Source organism: Staurois parvus, unplaced genomic scaffold, assembly GCF_062004578.1.
Source record: "Staurois parvus isolate SC_StPar_1 unplaced genomic scaffold, SC_StPar_1.0 ptg000048l, whole genome shotgun sequence".
Taxonomy (NCBI): domain Eukaryota; kingdom Metazoa; phylum Chordata; class Amphibia; order Anura; family Ranidae; genus Staurois; species Staurois parvus.
In genome coordinates, this window is record NW_028317844.1 from 1,592,212 (window position 1) to 1,612,188 (window position 19,977).

At 45.2% G+C, this 19,977-nt stretch overlaps 1 protein-coding gene across 1 annotated transcript in view; it reads right to left on the minus strand.

Moving 5' to 3' along the window:
- SLC16A10 (solute carrier family 16 member 10) overlaps positions 1 to 19,977 on the minus strand; it is a 136,278-nt gene that overhangs the window by 12,948 nt on the left and 103,353 nt on the right. Inside the window, exons 3-5 of the mRNA XM_089664525.1 lie at positions 17,254 to 17,656; positions 7,647 to 7,790; positions 4,449 to 4,677 (exon numbers count right to left, since the gene is read on the minus strand). Of these exons, the coding sequence (XP_089520651.1) occupies positions 4,449 to 4,677; positions 7,647 to 7,790; positions 17,254 to 17,656 (776 nt within the window). The remainder of the gene's footprint in view (positions 1 to 4,448; positions 4,678 to 7,646; positions 7,791 to 17,253; positions 17,657 to 19,977) is intronic.

The window sequence follows — 19,977 nt, forward strand, 5'->3', positions numbered from 1 at the left end:
CCATAGAATTCTATGGCTCAGAAATGAACAGTGTCAAGACGGTTTAATCCACAGACTGTTAACAGTGCAGTAGGCTGCACAGTCTACACCTGGAATGTGCATGGCTGACAAGGCTGGAACATGAAGTTCTGTCCTGGACAGGATCCACTCTACCTCCTTTGCCGCAGCAAAACTTCTGTTTTCTCTCTAATAATTGCTGTAAGCCAACACTGTGGTGTTGTCTGACTGGATCCAGATCAGATGGTTCCCAACCAGTTAGTCTGATGATGAAGGGACAGTGAAGTCACCTAAAGCTGCAAGATTTTTATCAAGAGAATAAATTCCTGACAACCAAGCTTCCTGCACTGACAAGGTGCCAAGGTCTCCCCCTTGCTCAACAAGCTTATGTCTGTCATGAGAATCTTCAAAATAATGGAAAGAAAGACCTTCCTTGACTCCAGAGCCAGATTCCTGAGCTACCAAGCCAGGGGGAACTTGGTTTTAGCAATAACCAATTTGATCTATTCAGAGATCAGACCAAATTTATCTCAAAATGACAGAATATTGAGTGGAATATCTGGAGTGAAATTGCCTTAAAGGAGGCTACTATCAGCCCCAGAAGTCTTATGCAGAAGGATAAAATCGGACAGCTTCTGGATTGAAAAGTTTTAACCTGAGAGTCAATCTACTGTATGAAATATTCTGCCCTGTGACATGTCCGGGCCCAGACCCAGACACTCCAAGCAATGAGTCAGTTCCAGAGAAAATTTCTGAAAGTTCAGGGATCGTCTTTCATCTATCCTAATCTTTCTAAAGTAACTAAAAACTGCCTCGCAATTATCTGGGGATAACTAACCTAGGTCCCATATACGGTAGATCCTGTTTTATATGGTGGTTCACCTAACTCATTTTTAACAGCCATAATCACAGAGGAGTCTTATTGTGAATGGACAATAACTGCCAGCAAGTGGCATGTAAACGGCCCCCTTCTCTCACATGTGTAAAAGTTACCACAAAGCTGAGAGGAACGGACTGAGACACTGGGTACTGGCGGCTTTTAGACAGCTGTCAAAAGCAAGCTCCCTTTTGCTGGCCGATGCTCATTGACAGTTCTGTGGTGCTCTCACCCACTTCCATGCTGTTTGTCTAGTACCTTAGAAGTAAGGGTACTATTTTTATTGTTGGATAAATTGTTCTTATCATAAGAACGAGGATCCCTGCGCTGCTCTCTCTTTATCATTTGAGTTCACTGGATCTCCCCGGATCACTTGTGGCAAGCTGTAGGAACCTCGCTACACAGAAACTGGCCCACGTGAGAAGACTACTTGTACTATCAAACTGCTGTTTGTAGAAGTGGAATCCTATAGTGTGTTAACTGGTTTGTGGATTTTCATGGTATCCTATATGATCAGTATGGAAGCTGTACCTCTATTGGTAGTTAAGAAATTCACTAGAATAGACAACATACTCGAATCTTCCATGATCAGACTGAGCCAGAATGGGTTAACATTTCACGGGTTAACCTTCCATGGTATAAGAAGTTTAAATGTAGTTTGTTTGAATAACAGTGGTAAGTGGTCTGACAGGCCTCTCAGGTCTTAGAAAGCAGACACCTTCCATGGAAGAACCGGGACCATGCCCAATACCAAATCAAGGCAAGAGAGGGAATGATATGGTCTCAGAGAGCAGTCCCAATCCTCCCAAATGACTGGCAAAACCTGAGTCTCTTTGTACAGCACTACCAGTGGGCACTGGGTATTTGTCTAAGGGTGGATTTAGAATATTGTTAAGGTCTCCTGCAGCAAGTATGGGAACATTAAGGAATCAGGTCATGAAGCAAGATAGGTATTTTAAGACCTCTCCCTTATATGGTGGGGAGACATAAATATTTGCCAATACAAAACACTTATCACCTAATTTACAAAGTAGAAAAGCATATTGCCCCTGTTCATCAATTTCAACTTGCGTGCAGGAGAAAATCACAGAAGATGCCACTAAAACACTTACACCTCTAGTGTAGGTAGCGCAAGTAGAGTGATATTGATTCAAGTGTTGTCCTATTAAAAAGAGTGGCCATATTTCAGGACATGTGTGTCTCCTGCAGGCAAAATACTGCTGAAAAAAAGACAATAATGCAGTGAAATCCACCAGTTTTTTTCTTGGATATCCCAGGCCCCTAATATTCCATGAGATCACAACTGTCTGCTTTGACATTGTCCTAATCATTCATATTACAGTCTATATTCCGCAAATGACTACTGGTGGTAAAAGGTAGGTCATGAAAGTAGCTGGTATAACTGGACCTGTCTGCACTTAGAAAAAAACCTCAGCAAAATTTTGCTGACAACAGCTGGTAAAGAAAACTCAAATTATAAAAAAAAATTTCCTCTTGGGAACACTGCTGGGGGGGAAACCAAATGGCCTGAAAGTGAGTTCAAACCAAAAACTGCAGTAACCATTATAGCCCACCTAGGTTACCCATCTATAGAGGACATTTTGAGGCTATAAGTAACTCATTCAGAAGTGTATAGACACTCTATTTCTGGAGCGAATACCCACAAACCATACAAAAAATAGTGTGATTTTGCGATCCACAACCCTGAGGTTAGCTGGATAGAGCATTGTTTATGAAAGTTGGAGGGTTCTGAGCTGTTTTTTTTTTTACACCTGTGTGCACTAGCATGCTGTTTCTTTATTTCCTGAGAAATCGGCGGAAAAAGGAGATCTTTGCTGCACGATATTCAATATTCCCCTTCTTACGAGTCAGCATGAGGATTATATCTCTGTCCTTATAACTGAATAGTTTCAAGATAAAAAGGCATGGAAGATGCCCAGAAGGTAATGGGTATGCTGGTATTCTATTAGCTCGTTCCACAGCAAACATGGCAGTAAAAAGTTCTCTACCAAACGGTTCAGTTAGCCATTTTTCAATATAATCAGCTGGGTGTTTTCCCTCAATACGTTCTGGTAGACCTAGGATATGAACATTATTCTTCCTTTGTTCTCTATGTCCTCCAGCCTGTATTCGTTATTGATCACCTTAGCTCTGGTATGTTGTAGTTCATCTTTCATGGGGGCTATATCATCCTCCACTGAGTTCTCTCCTCCTGCACAGTGGTACCTTCACATATTTTTTGTAAGTCTTGGCGGACAATTGTTATATCATAATGGTCACAATTCTAAAGGAGTCTTGTACTGTCTGAGTTTAGGATTTCTGCTTCTTGTTTTTAACCACTTCATCTCAAATGGATAAGTGAAGTAATCCAAAGGACCCCATACCATTACTTTCTACAATATCAATTGTAAAAAGTAACCGTCACTGTAATTTTGCGCCATGTCAACATTACGTTTTCAGTATCTAAATATCAAAGCCATAAACCTCTGTACTAAAAATTCAGGATTGACAGCATCAATATTACAATTACAAGCATTCATACATTTTAGAAAAATGCAGCAAAAAAAATCAAAATTTGTATTTCAACTCTTCATAAAGAGTCTCTAGAGATATGTTGCAAAAAGAGAAAGTCTCTCATTGAACAGGGGCACTTTACCAAGGGAAAGTTAAAGTGGAACTTCACTCTCTTGAACAACACTGACTATTTTTGATCCTTATGCTGCCAGCATTAGTAATTAGATAGGAACATATATCATATATACTTGTTTTAAACTTTTTTAACATTTCTTCAATTACTTCCTGAATTTCAAGCCTAGGCCAGAATGATGTCATATATCCCAGGAGTCTTCAGGAGAGGAGAAGAGGCTTTCTTAGCTAAGCACACCCTACTGCCTGCATGCCTGAGCTACAGACAGATGGATTTCAGGAAGTAAATGCTACATGATTCAGCTGCCCATACTCAAGATGGCCTCTGCCAGAAATACCAGGGGGGATGTTTTTCAAAGTGAATTTTTTAGCAAAATAAAGTATGCAGACATGGACGGATGGGGGAGTTTGCTTTGAAAATTAAAAATGTATTAAATAGCATTTTTGGTTTACAGTGCTCAAATGCAGTGTAGTCCTGCTTTAACCTGTTCACGACGGCCGCACATCCCGGCGTCAGGGCCTAGATGCCGAGCGGCCGCACATTTGCGTGCAATTAAGAAAAACATATGCGCTAAGAGTGCGCACATGTCCGGTACTCACGGAAAGGTCCCAATCTCCTCTTTCGATCAGGACCTTTCCCGATCATGTGATCGCCGTGACAGCGAATCATGGCGGTCACATGACCTTAAAGCCCCGCCCCACATCCCGGCTTCTGAAATCCTTAAAGGGCCGGGAGGTGCTGGCGCCAAGGGGTAATGGAATACAATCTAAAATAAATGTTTGATGGTATAAAGACATAAGAAAAGTCTAATGTGATAAAGTAAGCGTCTGGTTTACCTGGAGCAGGGCACAGTAAAATGTTCTAAAAAAGTATCAAAAATAAATGTTTGGTTGGTATAAAATGTAATATATTAAACTTCTACTTTACCTGCAATAGGAGGGCCAACAGTCATTGGAATAGACATAAATCCAAGTAGAAATCCAATGGCCTGAGAAACATTCTGTGGTCCAACCAGTTCAAATGCAATAGGTGCCATAATGCATATAAAGCAGCCATCAAATAGGCCCATGAACAGACAGACAGCAATCAACCCACCAAAGTTATGGCACAACGGAATCATCATTGACATTAATCCAATGAAGAAAAATGATATCACCTACAAGAAAAAAAGTTTGATGTTATCTATATTATATAAAGTCTTAAGTGGCAAGGATGTGAGCACCTTGTAATGTGCAGTAACACATGTTTGTATTCTCAAAGGATTTGGAGTGGCCAAGATGCAGCAGTAAGGGGCAGCGATATCACCCACAGCTCCCAGAAGACAGGACTGAGGTAAGTAGTTGTATAACTAAAGGCAAAAATTTTTTTTAGTTTTGGTTAGAGTGGAGAGGGATTAGAACATCGGTTTTTAATGCTGTCTGTGTTCCTGTTAGGGGGACTGACGCACTCTATTTGTCATGTTTATTGTTATCACTGAATGTGAAACAAAAAAAGAAAAATATCCCAAATATTGTGTTCACTCCAGAACAGTAAGAGATGGGAATTTTTTCAATGGGAACACTAGTTCTGGTGAACTTGGTGACAACTGGAAATTCCCTCTTTTTGAAGGGATTTCTGCTCACTTCATGTGTTGGTTATTGGACAATAAAGGTTAAAGGGAAATCTCCCCAATGGCAAAACAAAAGCCTGACAGGTGTTATAAGCCTTACTCTATCCAAAATGAAAAAAAAAAAAAAAAAGAAATATTGCCTTTAGTTCTACTTTAAGTTCTACTTTCATTTAATTACAGATTATTTGTTTTGGTGGTAGGGGGCTGTCAGGTCTTCTCTTTGCATGAGTGGTCTTAAAATAAGAATAACCTTTATTAAAACAAAAATAAAATCCTAAATTTAAATTTTCACTGTACATCTGTGATCTACAGTAATAGGCCCGCAACAACGCAATAAATTATTTTTGTACTCACTGTAAAATTATTTTTTGGAGCATGGGTTATACTGCCAGCTACAGGAGGATTGGGCAAACAATAAAAAAGGGTGGATAGCCCCTTCTTACACAGAGGGGTGTAAATTCAAGAGATTCCAAGAAAAGGACTTTACTGTGATTACAAATATCCTCTTTTCTTTCTTGTGCATTGAGGGACACAGCTATGAGCACATGATGGTCCAGGGTTGGAGGAGAGGGGCCCCTGAGCATCTAAACGTATCAACTGCACAAACTGGATGAAAAAAGTGCAATACAAAAGTCTCTTTCCCTTTCAATAAATACTTTAGGAACTTATTATGTACATTCTTGAGGGAAAGGGAAGACATGATTGAAACATTTAAATACATTAGGGTGTGAATAAGGTTCATGAGAGCAATGTTTTCAATATAAAGCCAGGATCAAGAACACAGGAACATGACTCAAAGTTCGTCAACAGTAAGTAGATGCAAACATGCTTAGAATAAATACAGATCTATACAAAAACAAACATCAGATTCGATGGAACATTTGGTCTTTTTCTGCCGCCACTCTTTTAAGTTTCTATGTTCCCAATTGCAGCTAGCATAAAAAGCCACAGCCACAGTTATAGTTAATGCACCTGAAGAGAATGCAAATTCCGATAGTACTTATCCCATGTGATAATGACTGATGAACCTAGAGCTACTTAACCAGTTTCACCACTCCTGGTGGCTACATCAGGATTAGGGATGAGCTTCAGGTTCAGGTAAAACATGAGTTCAACCCAAACCCAGCCGGTTCATGGTTTGGCAAATAGGCGAACAAAATAGGCGAACAAACTGGCCATGTTTGGCCAGTTTGCCTGCCTGAAAGCCCATGGCTGATGTTTGTAAAAAAAACATCAGCTGAGGATCCTGACTGACATCAATAACATCACACATGATACCTGGCTAATTTGTTTATGAACAGAAGCCAGCCAGGGATTTGTCATTTGGGACATAAGAAACGGCAGGTCAGTAAAATTGGGCAGCACGTCATCGTGGTGGTTGGGCAACATTTGGCAAGATACATGACCTACATGGCAGGATGACATGATTCATGATAGATTTACATCGCCAGACATTATTGTTTTAGGATGGGGGGGGGGGGTGATTTTTTAAATAAAGCATTAAAGGGGCAGATTTGCTGGATGAAAGACTTTGTATAATTCAGAAAATGTATGCAGCTAGAAAAGTTTTCTAATGGTGAAGTATTTTCAGATTACCATAAACTGTGTTTTGCACCATACTTCTGGCAGCCTACTTTCTAGTCGCAGCTGCCATATGCGACTATTTAAGATTGTAAGCTCGATTGTAAGCTCGAAAGAGCAGGGCCCTCGAACCCATCGTGTATCACATTGTATTGTTTTCGTACTGTTGCATGTTCTGTCTCTCTTTGTAATGTAAAGCGCTGAGCAAACTGTTGGCGCTTTATAAATACTGTATAATAATAATAATAATAATATTCATAATAATTTAAATCATTCAAAGAGAACCTGTCGGTGAAAGTGCTCTCGATAATATCCCTATCTCTAACCTTCTGGGCATCTTTGCTGGATACTGCTCAAAAGAGTAGCTGCTTTTTAAAACTGCCCTATTGCTCATGTTTTTGACATTTACTTTAGATCTGTGAACATTGGTTTATTAATGCTTATTCATTATATAGCCATACACAATATGCAATGCTATCTTTATGAGGATCAGTCTCCTCCAGAGTCCTGTTTGAGACTCATATTGAATCAACGACACATACAGTAATATACAGTATATTAGATTGAGCATTCATTGTTGAGAGAACAAATTTGGGGCTTTAATAATTTTTATTATGGGCTTTTATAATTATGTTGGTCCATTGGAATATTAACCTGCTGGAATACACTAAATTTGAATATACAGTATTTTGGATAATTTCACAACCAAACCAAATTTGTATAGGAGGTGGTGTGAGAGATGTTTTATTAACTGTTTAAAACATTTTATCACATGTACTCCTTTGTGAACAATATAGATTATAATTTTGAAGCTGGCATACAACCTTCTCCTGTTTATGATTTGTTTGAATTTTTGATAATGTAGTAGTAACTAAGGAGGTTGTTTGTGTTTTACTTCTAATTCACATAAAAAAAGCATTACTAAATCACAATACCTGTAAGTACACTTTTTTGACTCCTGGAATGTAATCTGCAACTCTGCCAAAAACCAGCCTTCCAACACCAGAGGTCACTCCAATGCACAGTAAAAGAACCTCCTCGTTGACGTCTGGTCCCAGACGCTCTTTCACGTGTTTCATCTGTTTAAAAAAGAGAAGAACTTGTAAAAATTACAAATCGACATTCCATAAGAAGATAATATTTTATATGCATTCATAAATAAAAAAAAAATAAAAAAACAAAATAGAAATTAAATTAAAAATAAACGTGAATGGGACATACCCAAGTTCCAGAAGCAGCCTCCCATTCAAGTTGATGGGATGCTGGTGCACAGGCGCAGGTAGCTTGACACTAGATTTTTACCACCCTGGCTGCACGAGGAAGCACATACTTGCTGAAGAAGTGTCTATGTATTGATAGGGCTAAGCAAGGGTGCTGGACAACTCTTGCTTAAAGTCCAACACTGGGAAGGAAAAAAAACCCTAGCAGTTGGGCTCCCTGCACTGCAAGGGTTAAAAGCTCATTATTTATAGCGGTAGAAGAAGAAGTTGTATTGCCTGCCTTATTCTCCTCTTTTCCAGGTGGCCCCTCAACATCATATATAAATTAGGACTTTTAGTCCTGCACTGTATATGAAGAGGTAAGAATCCAACTGCATGCTCCAGTGCCTTGGAGAGGATACTGCTGGATCCTACCAGTTTATGAAACAAGGTAAGTAGTACTCCTTAAAGGATGGGTTGCCTGAGCACGAGAGTACACCATAACAGATTTGTGTGATGTTTTAGAATATAATGTAATGGAGTAAATGCGCACACAATGCAAAGGTAAGTGCCCTTCACTGTATGAGATGATGCCAATGTTCTCAACTAGAGGCTGCTGGACCAGGGGATAGGATAAGTAATACACCTTATCCCTGCATCCCTAGATTAAACAAGCATTTAACCCATGCAGTGCAGGGAGCTCAACGGCAAGCACAGCCTTTATTTAATTCAGAGTGCAGTTTTAAAGCTGAAGTGTATTTTTGTTTGGGGGGGGAAGGATACAGCACCAATCACATTAGTTATGTGTAATGATGTGCATCCCACCACCTACAGGCTGCTGCTTCTTGTTAGTCGACTGTTCAGTGACATCTTCATAGCCACCATATAGTGCCGTGAGTAGCTGTCTTCTAGCGCCGTGAAACTTAACAGTTGGTGTTAATAGTTTAAAAAGTTGCATCGATTAGCTATCCCCTTCAGCCCAGTCTACCATTCACAAAACTCATATTACGTTCTGTGAATGGTGGAGGAGCAGGATCTTCACTGCCCTGTTTCCACCAGTGGATGCCTGCACCTGGAGACAAACCAGTGCTGTTTGTTGTTAAACCAAGACAGAATCTGTTTCACTTTTCTTTTCAACGTTAGACTTCTGGTTCTATCCTAACGGTTATTGTGCACCACTGCTGTGTCTGACTGCATCTGTATCAGATATTCAAGCAGTCAAGGGGTGGAACATTAAAGGGATAGTGTTAGGAATGGACTGGCCAGCAATGGTGGGACTCACCTGCCTTTTGATCTGCAGTACCAGGGCTGGCCAGCGGGTGCTCCCAGCAATCAGAGACTCAACCTTTCAGCCAGCTAACACCTGGAACTGATGATACTGGGGTATTTAAGGGATGGCCAGACTTGCAGACTCTGCCTTGGTGTTGTGTTTGTCCTGGGCCCTGTATCTGTCCTGCATCCTGTTTCTGTTCCTTTGCTGACTTCTCCTGCTCTGATCCTGGCTTGTGACCCTGACCATTCCTCTGTCTGACCCTCTGTACTATGCTGCTTGCTACCTGCTGAACCTGGCCTGTGACCCCGACTATTCTCCGCTTGCTCCCCCTGTACCTACCTGCCCAATTGATATTGACCCGGCCTGCCTGACGACGCTTGCTTGTATATACTGTTATCTGTGGGTGGTTTGGTTTGGTTTGTTTGCACTGTATTATGTTTTAGTATTGCACTGCGTTTATGTTTGTACTGTTAGTGTTAATAAATTATATTGTTTATAACATATCTGAGGTCTGCGTTTCCCTGCTTCAGTCACACACCTCTGGTCATACCTGGGAGCCCTGACATTACACCAAGGCCAATCCTGACCAGAAGTGGCTGCACAGGGAAGCCATCTTGGCTTGTTGATGGGAAGGATGGATCTAGATGAGGTTGAGTATTTATCTCTGCTAGTGCTTGATGACAGAGAGTATGCTTATCAGACTCTGAAGGAGTATACCCGGGATGAACTACTAGAATGTATACGGCTCGCTCATGTTCTAGTAGATCAGGGCACAGTTTTCTCTATGGTGCAGCCATTGATTCAGGTTTGTGTTGAGTTGGTTTCATCTGGTTTCCCCGAATGCAGGGATGAATTTTTGCCACCATTTAGTGCAGACCAGGTAGAGTCCCTGGTGTGGTTATTAGAGGATGATGTGGGTTACTTTCTGGAGCGTTATTCCACATGTTCACCACAGACACTGAGAGATTGTATAAACGCAGTGCAGTCATTGACCAGACAGACTTTGTGTAAGCTCAGCTTTGTTCAACCCCTACTGCAGACATGGACAGATTTGTTGCACCCAGCCTCAGTCAGCTTACAAAGACCCAGTCCTGCTTCTAACTCTACTCCTGTATTCCCACCAGCTCCTCCTGCCCTGCTATCTACCGCATGTCAGTACCCTGTTCCCACTCGCTGCACCTATCCTGCCTTTAACCCTGTAAAAGAGCCCTCTGTAGCAACTGCTCCCTCTCCTGTTCCATCCTCCAGTTTTTCTCTGTCTCCAGCTGCTCCATTCGTTTGCAGACCTGCGTTTACTTGCAGTGCTCCAGTAGTTAAAACCAGAAAAAAGCGAAAATTCTTTCCAACCAATACCATCCTGCCAGTATCCAAACCGGTGAGCCTGCCTTCCGTGACTCGGCCTGAAGCCTCTACTCAGCCTGAAGCCTCTACTCGGCCTGATGCCTCTCTTCAGCCGGATGCCTCTCTTCAGCCGGATGCCTCTCTTCAGCCGGATGCCTCTCTTCAGCCGGATGCCTCTCTTCAGCCGGATGCCTCTCTTCAGCCGGATGCCTCTCTTCAGCCGGATGCCTCTCTTCAGCCTGAAGCCTCTCCTCAGCCTGATGCCTGCATTCAGCCTGATGCCGCTACTCAGCATGATGAACTGATCCAGCCCAACGATCCTATTAGGCCAGTTGACTCGATGCCCGCTGTTGATCCAGATGATCCGGTACCTGATCCAGTGCCCGCTGTCGTGCCAATTGACTCAGAGCCCGCTGTCATATCTGGTGACCCGGTGCCCACTGCCTTGCCAGATGACGCGGTGCCCGCTGGCAAGCCAAATGACCTGATGCCTGGTGACCCAGTGCCCGCTGTCATACCTGGTGACCCGATGCCCGCTGTCGAGCCAGACGATCCAATGCCTGGTGACCCGGTGCCCACTGCCTTGCCAGATGACGCGGTGCCCGCTGACAAGCCAAATGACCTGATGCCTGGTGACCCAGTGCCCGCTGTCATACCTGGTGACCCGATGCCCGCTGTCGAGCCAGACAATCCGGTACCTGATGCCCCGGTGCTCACTGTCGTGCCTGTTGACTCGGAGCCCACTGCCTTGCCAGATGACGCGGTGCCCGCTGTCGAGCCAAATGACCTGATGCCTGGTGACCCAGTGCCCGCTGTCCAGTCAGACGATCCAATGTCTGACCCAGTGCCCGCGGTCATACCAGTTGACTCGGAGCCCACTGCCTTGCCGGATGACGCGGTGCCCGCTGTCGAGCCAAATGACCTGATGCCTGGTGACCCAGTGCCCGCTGTCCAGTCAGACGATCCAATGTCTGACCCAGTGCCCGCGGTCATACCAGTTGACTTGGAGCCCACTGCCTTGCCAGATGACGCGGTGCCCGCTGTCGAGCCAAATGACCTGATGCCTGGTGACCCGATGCCCGCTGTCCGGTCAGACGATCCAATGTCTGACCCAGTGCCCGCGGTCATACCAGTTGACTCGGAGCCCACTGCCTTGCCAGATGACGCGGTGCCCGCTGTCGAGCCAAATGACCTGATGCCTGGTGACCCGATGCCCGCTGTCCAGCCAGACCATACAATGTCTGACCCAGTGCCTGCGGTCATACCAGTTGACTCGGAGCCCACTGTCGTGCCTGGTGACTCGGTGCCCGCCGCTCCGCCTGGGGGCCCGAGACCTGTTGCTCCGCTTGGGGGTCCAGCGCCCGCCGCTCCGCCTGGGGATCCGGCGCCCGCCGCCCCGCCTGGGGGCCTGAGACCTGTCGCTCCGCCTGAGGGCCCGAGACCTGTCGCTCCATCTGGGGGTCCGGCGCCCGCCGCTCCGCCTGAGGGCCCGAGACCTGTCGCTCCACCTGGGGGTCCGGCGCCCGCCGCTCCGCCTGAGGGCCCGAGACCTGTCGCTCCATCTGGGGGTCCGGCGCCCGCCGCTCCGCCTGAGGGCCCGAGACCTGTCGCTCCTCCTGGGGGTCCGGCGCCCGCCACTCCGCCTATGGGCCCGAGACCTGTCGCTCCGCCTGAGGGCCCGAGACCTGTCGCTCCATCTGGGGGTCCGGCGCCCGCCGCTCCGCCTGAGGGCCCGAGACCTGTCGCTCCTCCTGGGGGTCCGGCGCCCGCCGCTCCGCCTGAGGGCCCGAGACCTGTCGCTCCTCCTGGGGGTCCGGCACCCGCCGCTCCGCCTGAGGGCCCGAGACCTGTCGCTCCGCCTGGGGGTCCGGCGCCCGCCGCTCCGCCTGAGGGCCCGAGACCTGTCGCTCCGCCTGGGGGTCCGGCGCCCGCCGCTCCGCCTGAGGGCCCGAGACCTGTCGCTCCGCCTGGGGGTCCGGCGCCCGCCGCTCCGCCTGGGGGCACGATGCCTGTCGCCCCGCCTGGGGGCACGATGCCTGTCGCCCCGCCTGGGGGCACGATGCCTGTCGCCCCGCCCGGGGGCCCGGTGCCTGCTGCCCCGCCCGGGGGCCCGGTGCCTGCTGCCCCGCCCGGGGGCCCGGTGCCTGCTGCCCCGCCCGGGGGCCCGGTGCCTGTCGCCCCGCCCGGGGGCCTGCTGCCTGTCGCCCCGCCCGGGGGCCCGCTGCCTGCTGCTTCGCCTGGTAATCCGATGTGCCTCTGCCCGGAGTCCTGCCCGATGTGCCTCTGCCCGATGTGCCTCTGCCCGGAGTCCTGCCCGATGTGCCTCTGCCCGGTGTGCCTCTGCCCGGAGTCCTGCCCGATGTGCCTCTGCCCGGAGTCCTGCCCGATGTGCCTCTGCCCGGTGTGCCTCTGCCCGGAGTCCTGCCCGATGTGCCTCTGCCCGATGTGCCTCTGCCCGGTGTGCCTCTGCCCGATGTGCCCCTGCCCGATGTGCCTCTGCCCGATGTGCCTCTGCCCGGAGTCCTGCCCGGTGTGCCTCTGCCCGGTGTGCCTCTGCCCGGTGTGCCTCTGCTCGGAGTCCAGCCCGGTGTGCCGCTGCCCGGAGTCCTGCCCGGTGTGCCAGTCTTTGCTATCCCGCCAGTTGCCAGACCCGGGCGGTGGAACATTTTGCCCAGCTAGGACTGTTTGGAGCGTCCTGAGGCCGCTCCTTGAGGGGGGGGTACTGTTAGGAATGGACTGGCCAGCAATGGTGGGACTCACCTGCCTTTTGATCTGCAGTACCAGGGCTGGCCAGCGGGTGCTCCCAGCAATCAGAGACTCAACCTTTCAGCCAGCTAACACCTGGAACTGATGATACTGGGGTATTTAAGGGATGGCCAGACTTGCAGACTCTGCCTTGGTGTTGTGTTTGTCCTGGGCCCTGTATCTGTCCTGCATCCTGTTTCTGTTCCTTTGCTGACTTCTCCTGCTCTGATCCTGGCTTGTGACCCTGACCATTCCTCTGTCTGACCCTCTGTACTATGCTGCTTGCTACCTGCTGAACCTGGCCTGTGACCCCGACTATTCTCCGCTTGCTCCCCCTGTACCTACCTGCCCAATTGATATTGACCCGGCCTGCCTGACGACGCTTGCTTGTATATACTGTTATCTGTGGGTGGTTTGGTTTGGTTTGTTTGCACTGTATTATGTTTTAGTATTGCACTGCGTTTATGTTTGTACTGTTAGTGTTAATAAATTATATTGTTTATAACATATCTGAGGTCTGCGTTTCCCTGCTTCAGTCACACACCTCTGGTCATACCTGGGAGCCCTGACATTTAGATAGGGATTACTTGAAACTCTAGTATGTTGATAGGAAGAGGAGCTTCTGCTCATAACCCAGCTCCCTGTTCCATCAGGTTCTCTCTCCAGCCTGTCAAGAGGCTGGAATAAATCATGAGAATCTTCCAAGGATAAAGGAAGAAAAGATTTGCCAATTCCAGGGCTGGGTGGGCAAGTCACCCAGCCAGAGACATCCTGGTCCTGTGTGTCAGGTTCATCAGTAGGTCCGATGACTGTGCCTTCTTGTCCCACTCAACCAGAATTTTGAGTTGTAACAATCTGGAGTGGAACTGGGCAAATGGAATTGCCTTGAATAAGCTACCTTTAGACCCAGAACTCTCATGCAAACGTAAAGAGTTGGACAGTTCGCGGATTGGAGTTGCCATTTAAATGTACTAAAATAATTGCATGTTGTGTGTACTGTGAGAGACCAGATATAAGGAATGCAGGGTTATAGGTTTAGTAACACTTAAAGAGTCTCACTTGTGGAAGTAAAACTCTGGATTGAGGTGTATTCAGTATCAGATCCAGATATTTAACGCAATTAATAAGTTCCATTGATAACATTGTCAAACAAGATCTTGGCTGACTGTTCTTTAAGTAGAAGATCATCAAACCATCCCGCTATGGGAATGCCCTGTGAGCATAACAGGGCTAGTATCAGAGCTAAATCTTCCACTTGAAGAACAATGGCAATGACTCTTTGATCTAGGAGGTCTACCAAAGCAGTATGGAGATTTGTTAGTCTTTGCAGAGAGGTTGCCATGTTTCACAACAGGAAGGGGGGTGGAGACAAAGAATAAAACACAGCTTGTAGCCCCTGGACACCACATATTTTGTTTTTATCAGTACAGGGACACCAGATCTTTACTCATGGATTGGAATTGCTGTCAATACAGGTGAATGCAAAGGCTAATAGACATCTTCATTCTTCAAATAGTGGAAGAGGACTTAGGAGCCCAGGATTTATGTCTTAGGGTCCCAGATTTTGGCCTAAACTTAGTGGCCTGGAGAAATGAAAGAAACTGTTTAGCCTTCATAGATAGAATGAGTCATACCACCTTGAGGCGTAGGTTTCTTTTGTTGTGCTAAGAAAGTACTCTTGCCTCCACTGACCTTTTCAATAAACTTCTCAAGGGACCCACAGAAAATTTTCTAAATTAAAAGTCATGTGGAGCTAACACTTTTTTTTTTTTTTTGCATTGTTGCACAGACCAGTATTTTAGCCAGAGTGCTCTACATATTTACAGAGGAAGACCCACTCTGGCAAATATTCATAAAATTAATGATCAGTAAGGATGGTATCAGGTTCTTTAGATATTCCCTTAGATCTTACTCTCAGGGTCTGACAAATTGCCAGGTTGCAGGGAAGAACTTGTTAAGAAAAAAAAGATCAAGCAAAGAGTTTACAGACTCTTGGTCAACTTGGTCTTTAAAAACTGGAATGTTCTCAACAGGAATAGTCGGAGTTTTGTTTAGGCAGGAAGTGGCTGGGTCCCCAATGAGAATGCCCCACTTTTGTCAAAAGTAATCCAATTGCTGTATGAAATAGTTTTCAGTAATGAATGTACCTGAAAGATTTAGGACTCCCTGACCTGTAATTGGTAAATGTGGTGGTTTCGACACAAGTTGCTCCAGCTTTAAATATGTACATACCATGTCAATAAAAAACAAAATTGTATCTTTAAGCACAGTTATGTCAGCAGACTGAGTCTCCTCAGGCACAAATTCATCCAAAAAGAAACAGTGAGACCCCTCCTCATCTATGGTTGACTATGTCACAGGTACAGCAGCTGCAGGAGTGTAAAAGACAGACTCTAGAGAGGAGGGCCTAGAAGTACTTTTATGGCCACTACTTTCTAAGATAGCTACTGTGTATGGTTAATAGTGTTTTTTGACATCCATTGCAAGCATTATTATAATAGGAGTGGGTTTATAAATTATGCTTTTTGGATACTTAATGACTTTTATGGATTTATGTGCTGATTATATTTTATTTACTTTCTTTGTTACTGGACTTGTTGAGGATTTGCCTAATTCAGTTCAGCTGCTGCAATTTTGATTTCAGAGTTATTGTCCTCTTTCCTGCACTGCAAGAATATCATTTTTAAATATATATTTGTATCCCTGTTTGTACTGCCTTTGTTCTGAGGATTAATTGACCTGCAAATTGATAGATTACACATGACATTTACAGTCCAGAAACCAAAACAAAAACAAAAACAAAAACAAACCAAACCAAAACAAAAAAAAAGACACTAGACAGTGGGGTTGATCTACTAAATGCAAATAGACCTTGCCCTTTGCAAGCAGTTGCACTCTACAAGCGCATTTGCTTCAGAGCTTAGAAAATGAGGGGTAGCTCTGCTGACTTCCATCATCCAATTGTGCTTTTTTTTTTTTTCTAATTGCAAAGTTTCAAATTGCTCTGGAGCAAATGCCCTTGCAAAGTTCATAGTCTATTTGGCTTTAGTAAATCAACCCTGGCCCGGTATTGCCCCCATGTTAGAACATAGGGCAGGCCGTTCTGCTCTTCTGTGCAGCATAACCTGCTCCTCGATCCTACCTGTTCCTTGGTCCAGCGGTGTCCTCATCACCGCTGGTTTCACCGGCCATCTTCTCTCCTGGCATCTTCAGTGTGGGCACCCGGCTGTGACAGCTTGCGGTTTCACAACTGGGTGCCCACTGCACATGCGTGAGAAGCGCTGTGCTTTGTGAATGGAGAGGACAATTTCTGCTTCTGATCGCCTAGGCGATCGCAGTGGAAGTGGGAGCGGGTACCTGTCAAATGGTCCCAAAGGTCCGCAAGTCTCTGGTCATCTCCTGGACTATGTCCGCAGTTTCTAGTCATCTCCTTTACTATGTCCGCAGTCTCTGGTCATCTCCTGTAGTATGTCTGCAGTCTCTGGTCATCTCCTGTACTATGTTCGCAGTCTCTGGTCATCTCCTATAGTACATCTGCAGGCTCTGGTTTTCTCTTGTAGTACATCCGCAGTCTCTGGTCATCTCCTGTAGTACATCCGCAGTCTCTGGTCATCTCCTGTAGTACATCCGCAATCTCTGGTCACCTCCTGTAGTACATCCGCAGTCTCTGGTCATCTCCTGTACTATGTCCGCAGTCTCTGGTTATCTCCTGTAGTACATCTGCAGTCTCTGGTCATCTCCTGTACTATGTCTGCAGTTTCTGGTCATCTCCTGTAGTACATCCGCAGTCTCTGGATATTTCCTGTACTATGTCTGCAGTCTATTGGTTCAGAATATTTTTTTTCTTGTTTTCCTCCTCTAAAACCTAGGTGCGTCTTATGGTCAGGAGAGTCTTATGGAGCGAAAAATATGGTAGGTGATGGGAAATAAACATAGCATACATATAAGAATGTTCTAAGTATAAATTAAAAATTGACAGCTTACCAAGTGGACGTAAGGCACAAAGTAGCCGAAAAGTGCAGCTGGAATTCCAAATGCCCATATGCAATAGCTCTTTGATTTAAAGATGGAGAAATTGAAGAACTTTGAACGTCTATTTCTCTGTCTAGGTATAAGAGGTTTGTAGGTGAATCCAGCCAAAAAGAGAACAAACATGAGAATACACAAGACGCGTAGGGTGTGCTCAAGTCCAATACCATCAAGTAAAAAGCGCAGCAAAAAGGGCAACGATACAGTAAACAGGCTGCTGCCTGCGGTTACAATGCCATTGACCAGTCCTAGACGTTTCTTAAAGTAATGTCCCAAGATAACAAGAGATGGTTGGTAAGCAAATGAGCAGCCGCAGGCAAATAATATACCGTACGTAAAATAAAGAGGGTCTAGGCTCCTGTGAAAAGAGAAGAACAGAAAATAGAAGTTATGTATTGGCATTTGTTACCTCACCACCATCTATAATATTCCAAGTGGAATGCACTGGAAAAATTAAAACAGGAGAAGTTTGAATCTGATTGCTTGCTGTGAGGCAATAAAGACGTGATTTAATTAATATGTCTCGCTGCTTCAGAGCTTTACATCGGTAACCAATCAATCAGTTAAAAGACAGAATGGATCTGATATCAGCTACACAGTGGGGTTATTTACTAAAACTAGAAAGTGCAAAATCTAGTGCAGCTTTACATAGAAACCAATCAGCTTCCAGGTTTTATTACCAAAGCTTAATTGAACAAGCTGACGTTAGAAGCTGATTGGTTACCATGCACAGCTGCACCAGATTCTGAATGCACACGTTTTAGTAAATCTCCCCCATTGAGTGTATTGTTTTCAGTTGTTCCAGCAGGGGCATGGCTAGGATTGTACCCTCAAAATATACTTTTAATTACTGTCCCACAAGTGAGAGTATCACAGACAAGCATAAACAGCACAATCAATTTTAAAACAAGAAATGCTTCCATTACAGATAAATAAAATACTCAGCAACAGGGGCGGACTGACAACTCATCGGGCCCCTGGGCAATAGGGGATCATGGGGCCCCTGTGTCCTTGCCCAAACTCCAAAAAGCCTATGAAAAAGGTACCAGGGGCATCTCATGGGGCCCCCTACTGACCCTGGGCCCTTGGGCAGTGCCCAAATTTCCAAATGGTCAGTCCGCCCCTGCTCAGCAACTACTTAACAACCAGAATGCAAGAACTTCCTGTGCTAGAAATGGGGCCCTATTCACCAAACTGCTGACACAATACTCCTTACCAACATGAGTGAATACATATAAATATAAGGTGCAGCGCTATACCTAAGTGCACTAAATAAATAAATATAAAGTGCAAAATAACTTTTCAAAGTGCTCTAAATATTACCACAAGGTACTATACTTTATGTGCAAAAATACTGTGCAACCCGTGTATTACAAAAGAATACAAATAAAGTGCAATTAGTGACAAACCAAATCACTGCAACATTTGTTATACATATTGATGAATCCAAATAAATAGTTTTTATAAAATAAATAAATAAAAAAGTGTCCAAATGCAACAAAAACACTTTTCAATCTTCATGCATGTGTCACACGTGTCCACACTGTGTGAATCCAAACTTTAGCCGTGATGGCCCCTCACCTCCTTGTCACGACCCCACAGGGTCAGCTCGCTTAAAACAGGATACCACTTTTTAGTAGCTCACCAGGACCTCACCCGCCTCTTATACTCTCTCAGCAGTCTCCTCCACGATTCATATACAGACACAAAAGAGACTCACATAGTGTAATCCTGTTTTAATTTGTGTAGTAAATGTAAAATAAAATTGCCCACTCACATTTATGTTCATCTCCTCATACGCCTTCAATCCCCCATGCTATGAATCTCCTGCATGGGTATTTCAATAGAGGGATTTCAAATATGGCCGCCACGCTGGAAATGACGTCACCGCGCTCCCAGAATCCTCCTCGCGTACCGACGCGTTGCGTCACGGTAACACGTGACTTCCTCAGGGTTGACCCTGAGGGTTGACCCTGAGGACCCTGGTCAACCCTGAGGAAGTCACGTGTTACCGTGACGCAACGCGTCGGTACGCGAGGAGGATTCTGGGAGCGCGGTGACGTCATTTCCGGCGTGGCGGCCATATTTGAAATCCCTCTATTGAAATACCCATGCAGGAGATTCATAGCATGGGGGATTGAAGGCGTATGAGGAGATGAACATAAATGTGAGTGGGCAATTTTATTTTACATTTACTACACAAATTAAAACAGGATTACACTATGTGAGTCTCTTTTGTGTCTGTATATGAATCGTGGAGGAGACTGCTGAGAGAGTATAAGAGGCGGGTGAGGTCCTGGTGAGCTACTAAAAAGTGGTATCCTGTTTTAAGCGAGCTGACCCTGTGGGGTCGTGACAAGGAGGTGAGGGGCCATCACGGCTAAAGTTTGGATTCACACAGTGTGGACACGTGTGACACATGCATGAAGATTGAAAAGTGTTTTTGTTGCATTTGGACACTTTTTTATTTATTTATTTTATAAAAACTATTTATTTGGATTCATTAATATGTATAACAAATGTTGCAGTGATTTGGTTTGTCACTAATTGCACTTTATTTGTATTCTTTTGTAATACACGGGTTGCACAGTATTTTTGCACATAAAGTATAGTACCTTGTGGTAATATTTAGAGCACTTTGAAAAGTTATTTTGCACTTTATATTTATTTATTTAGTGC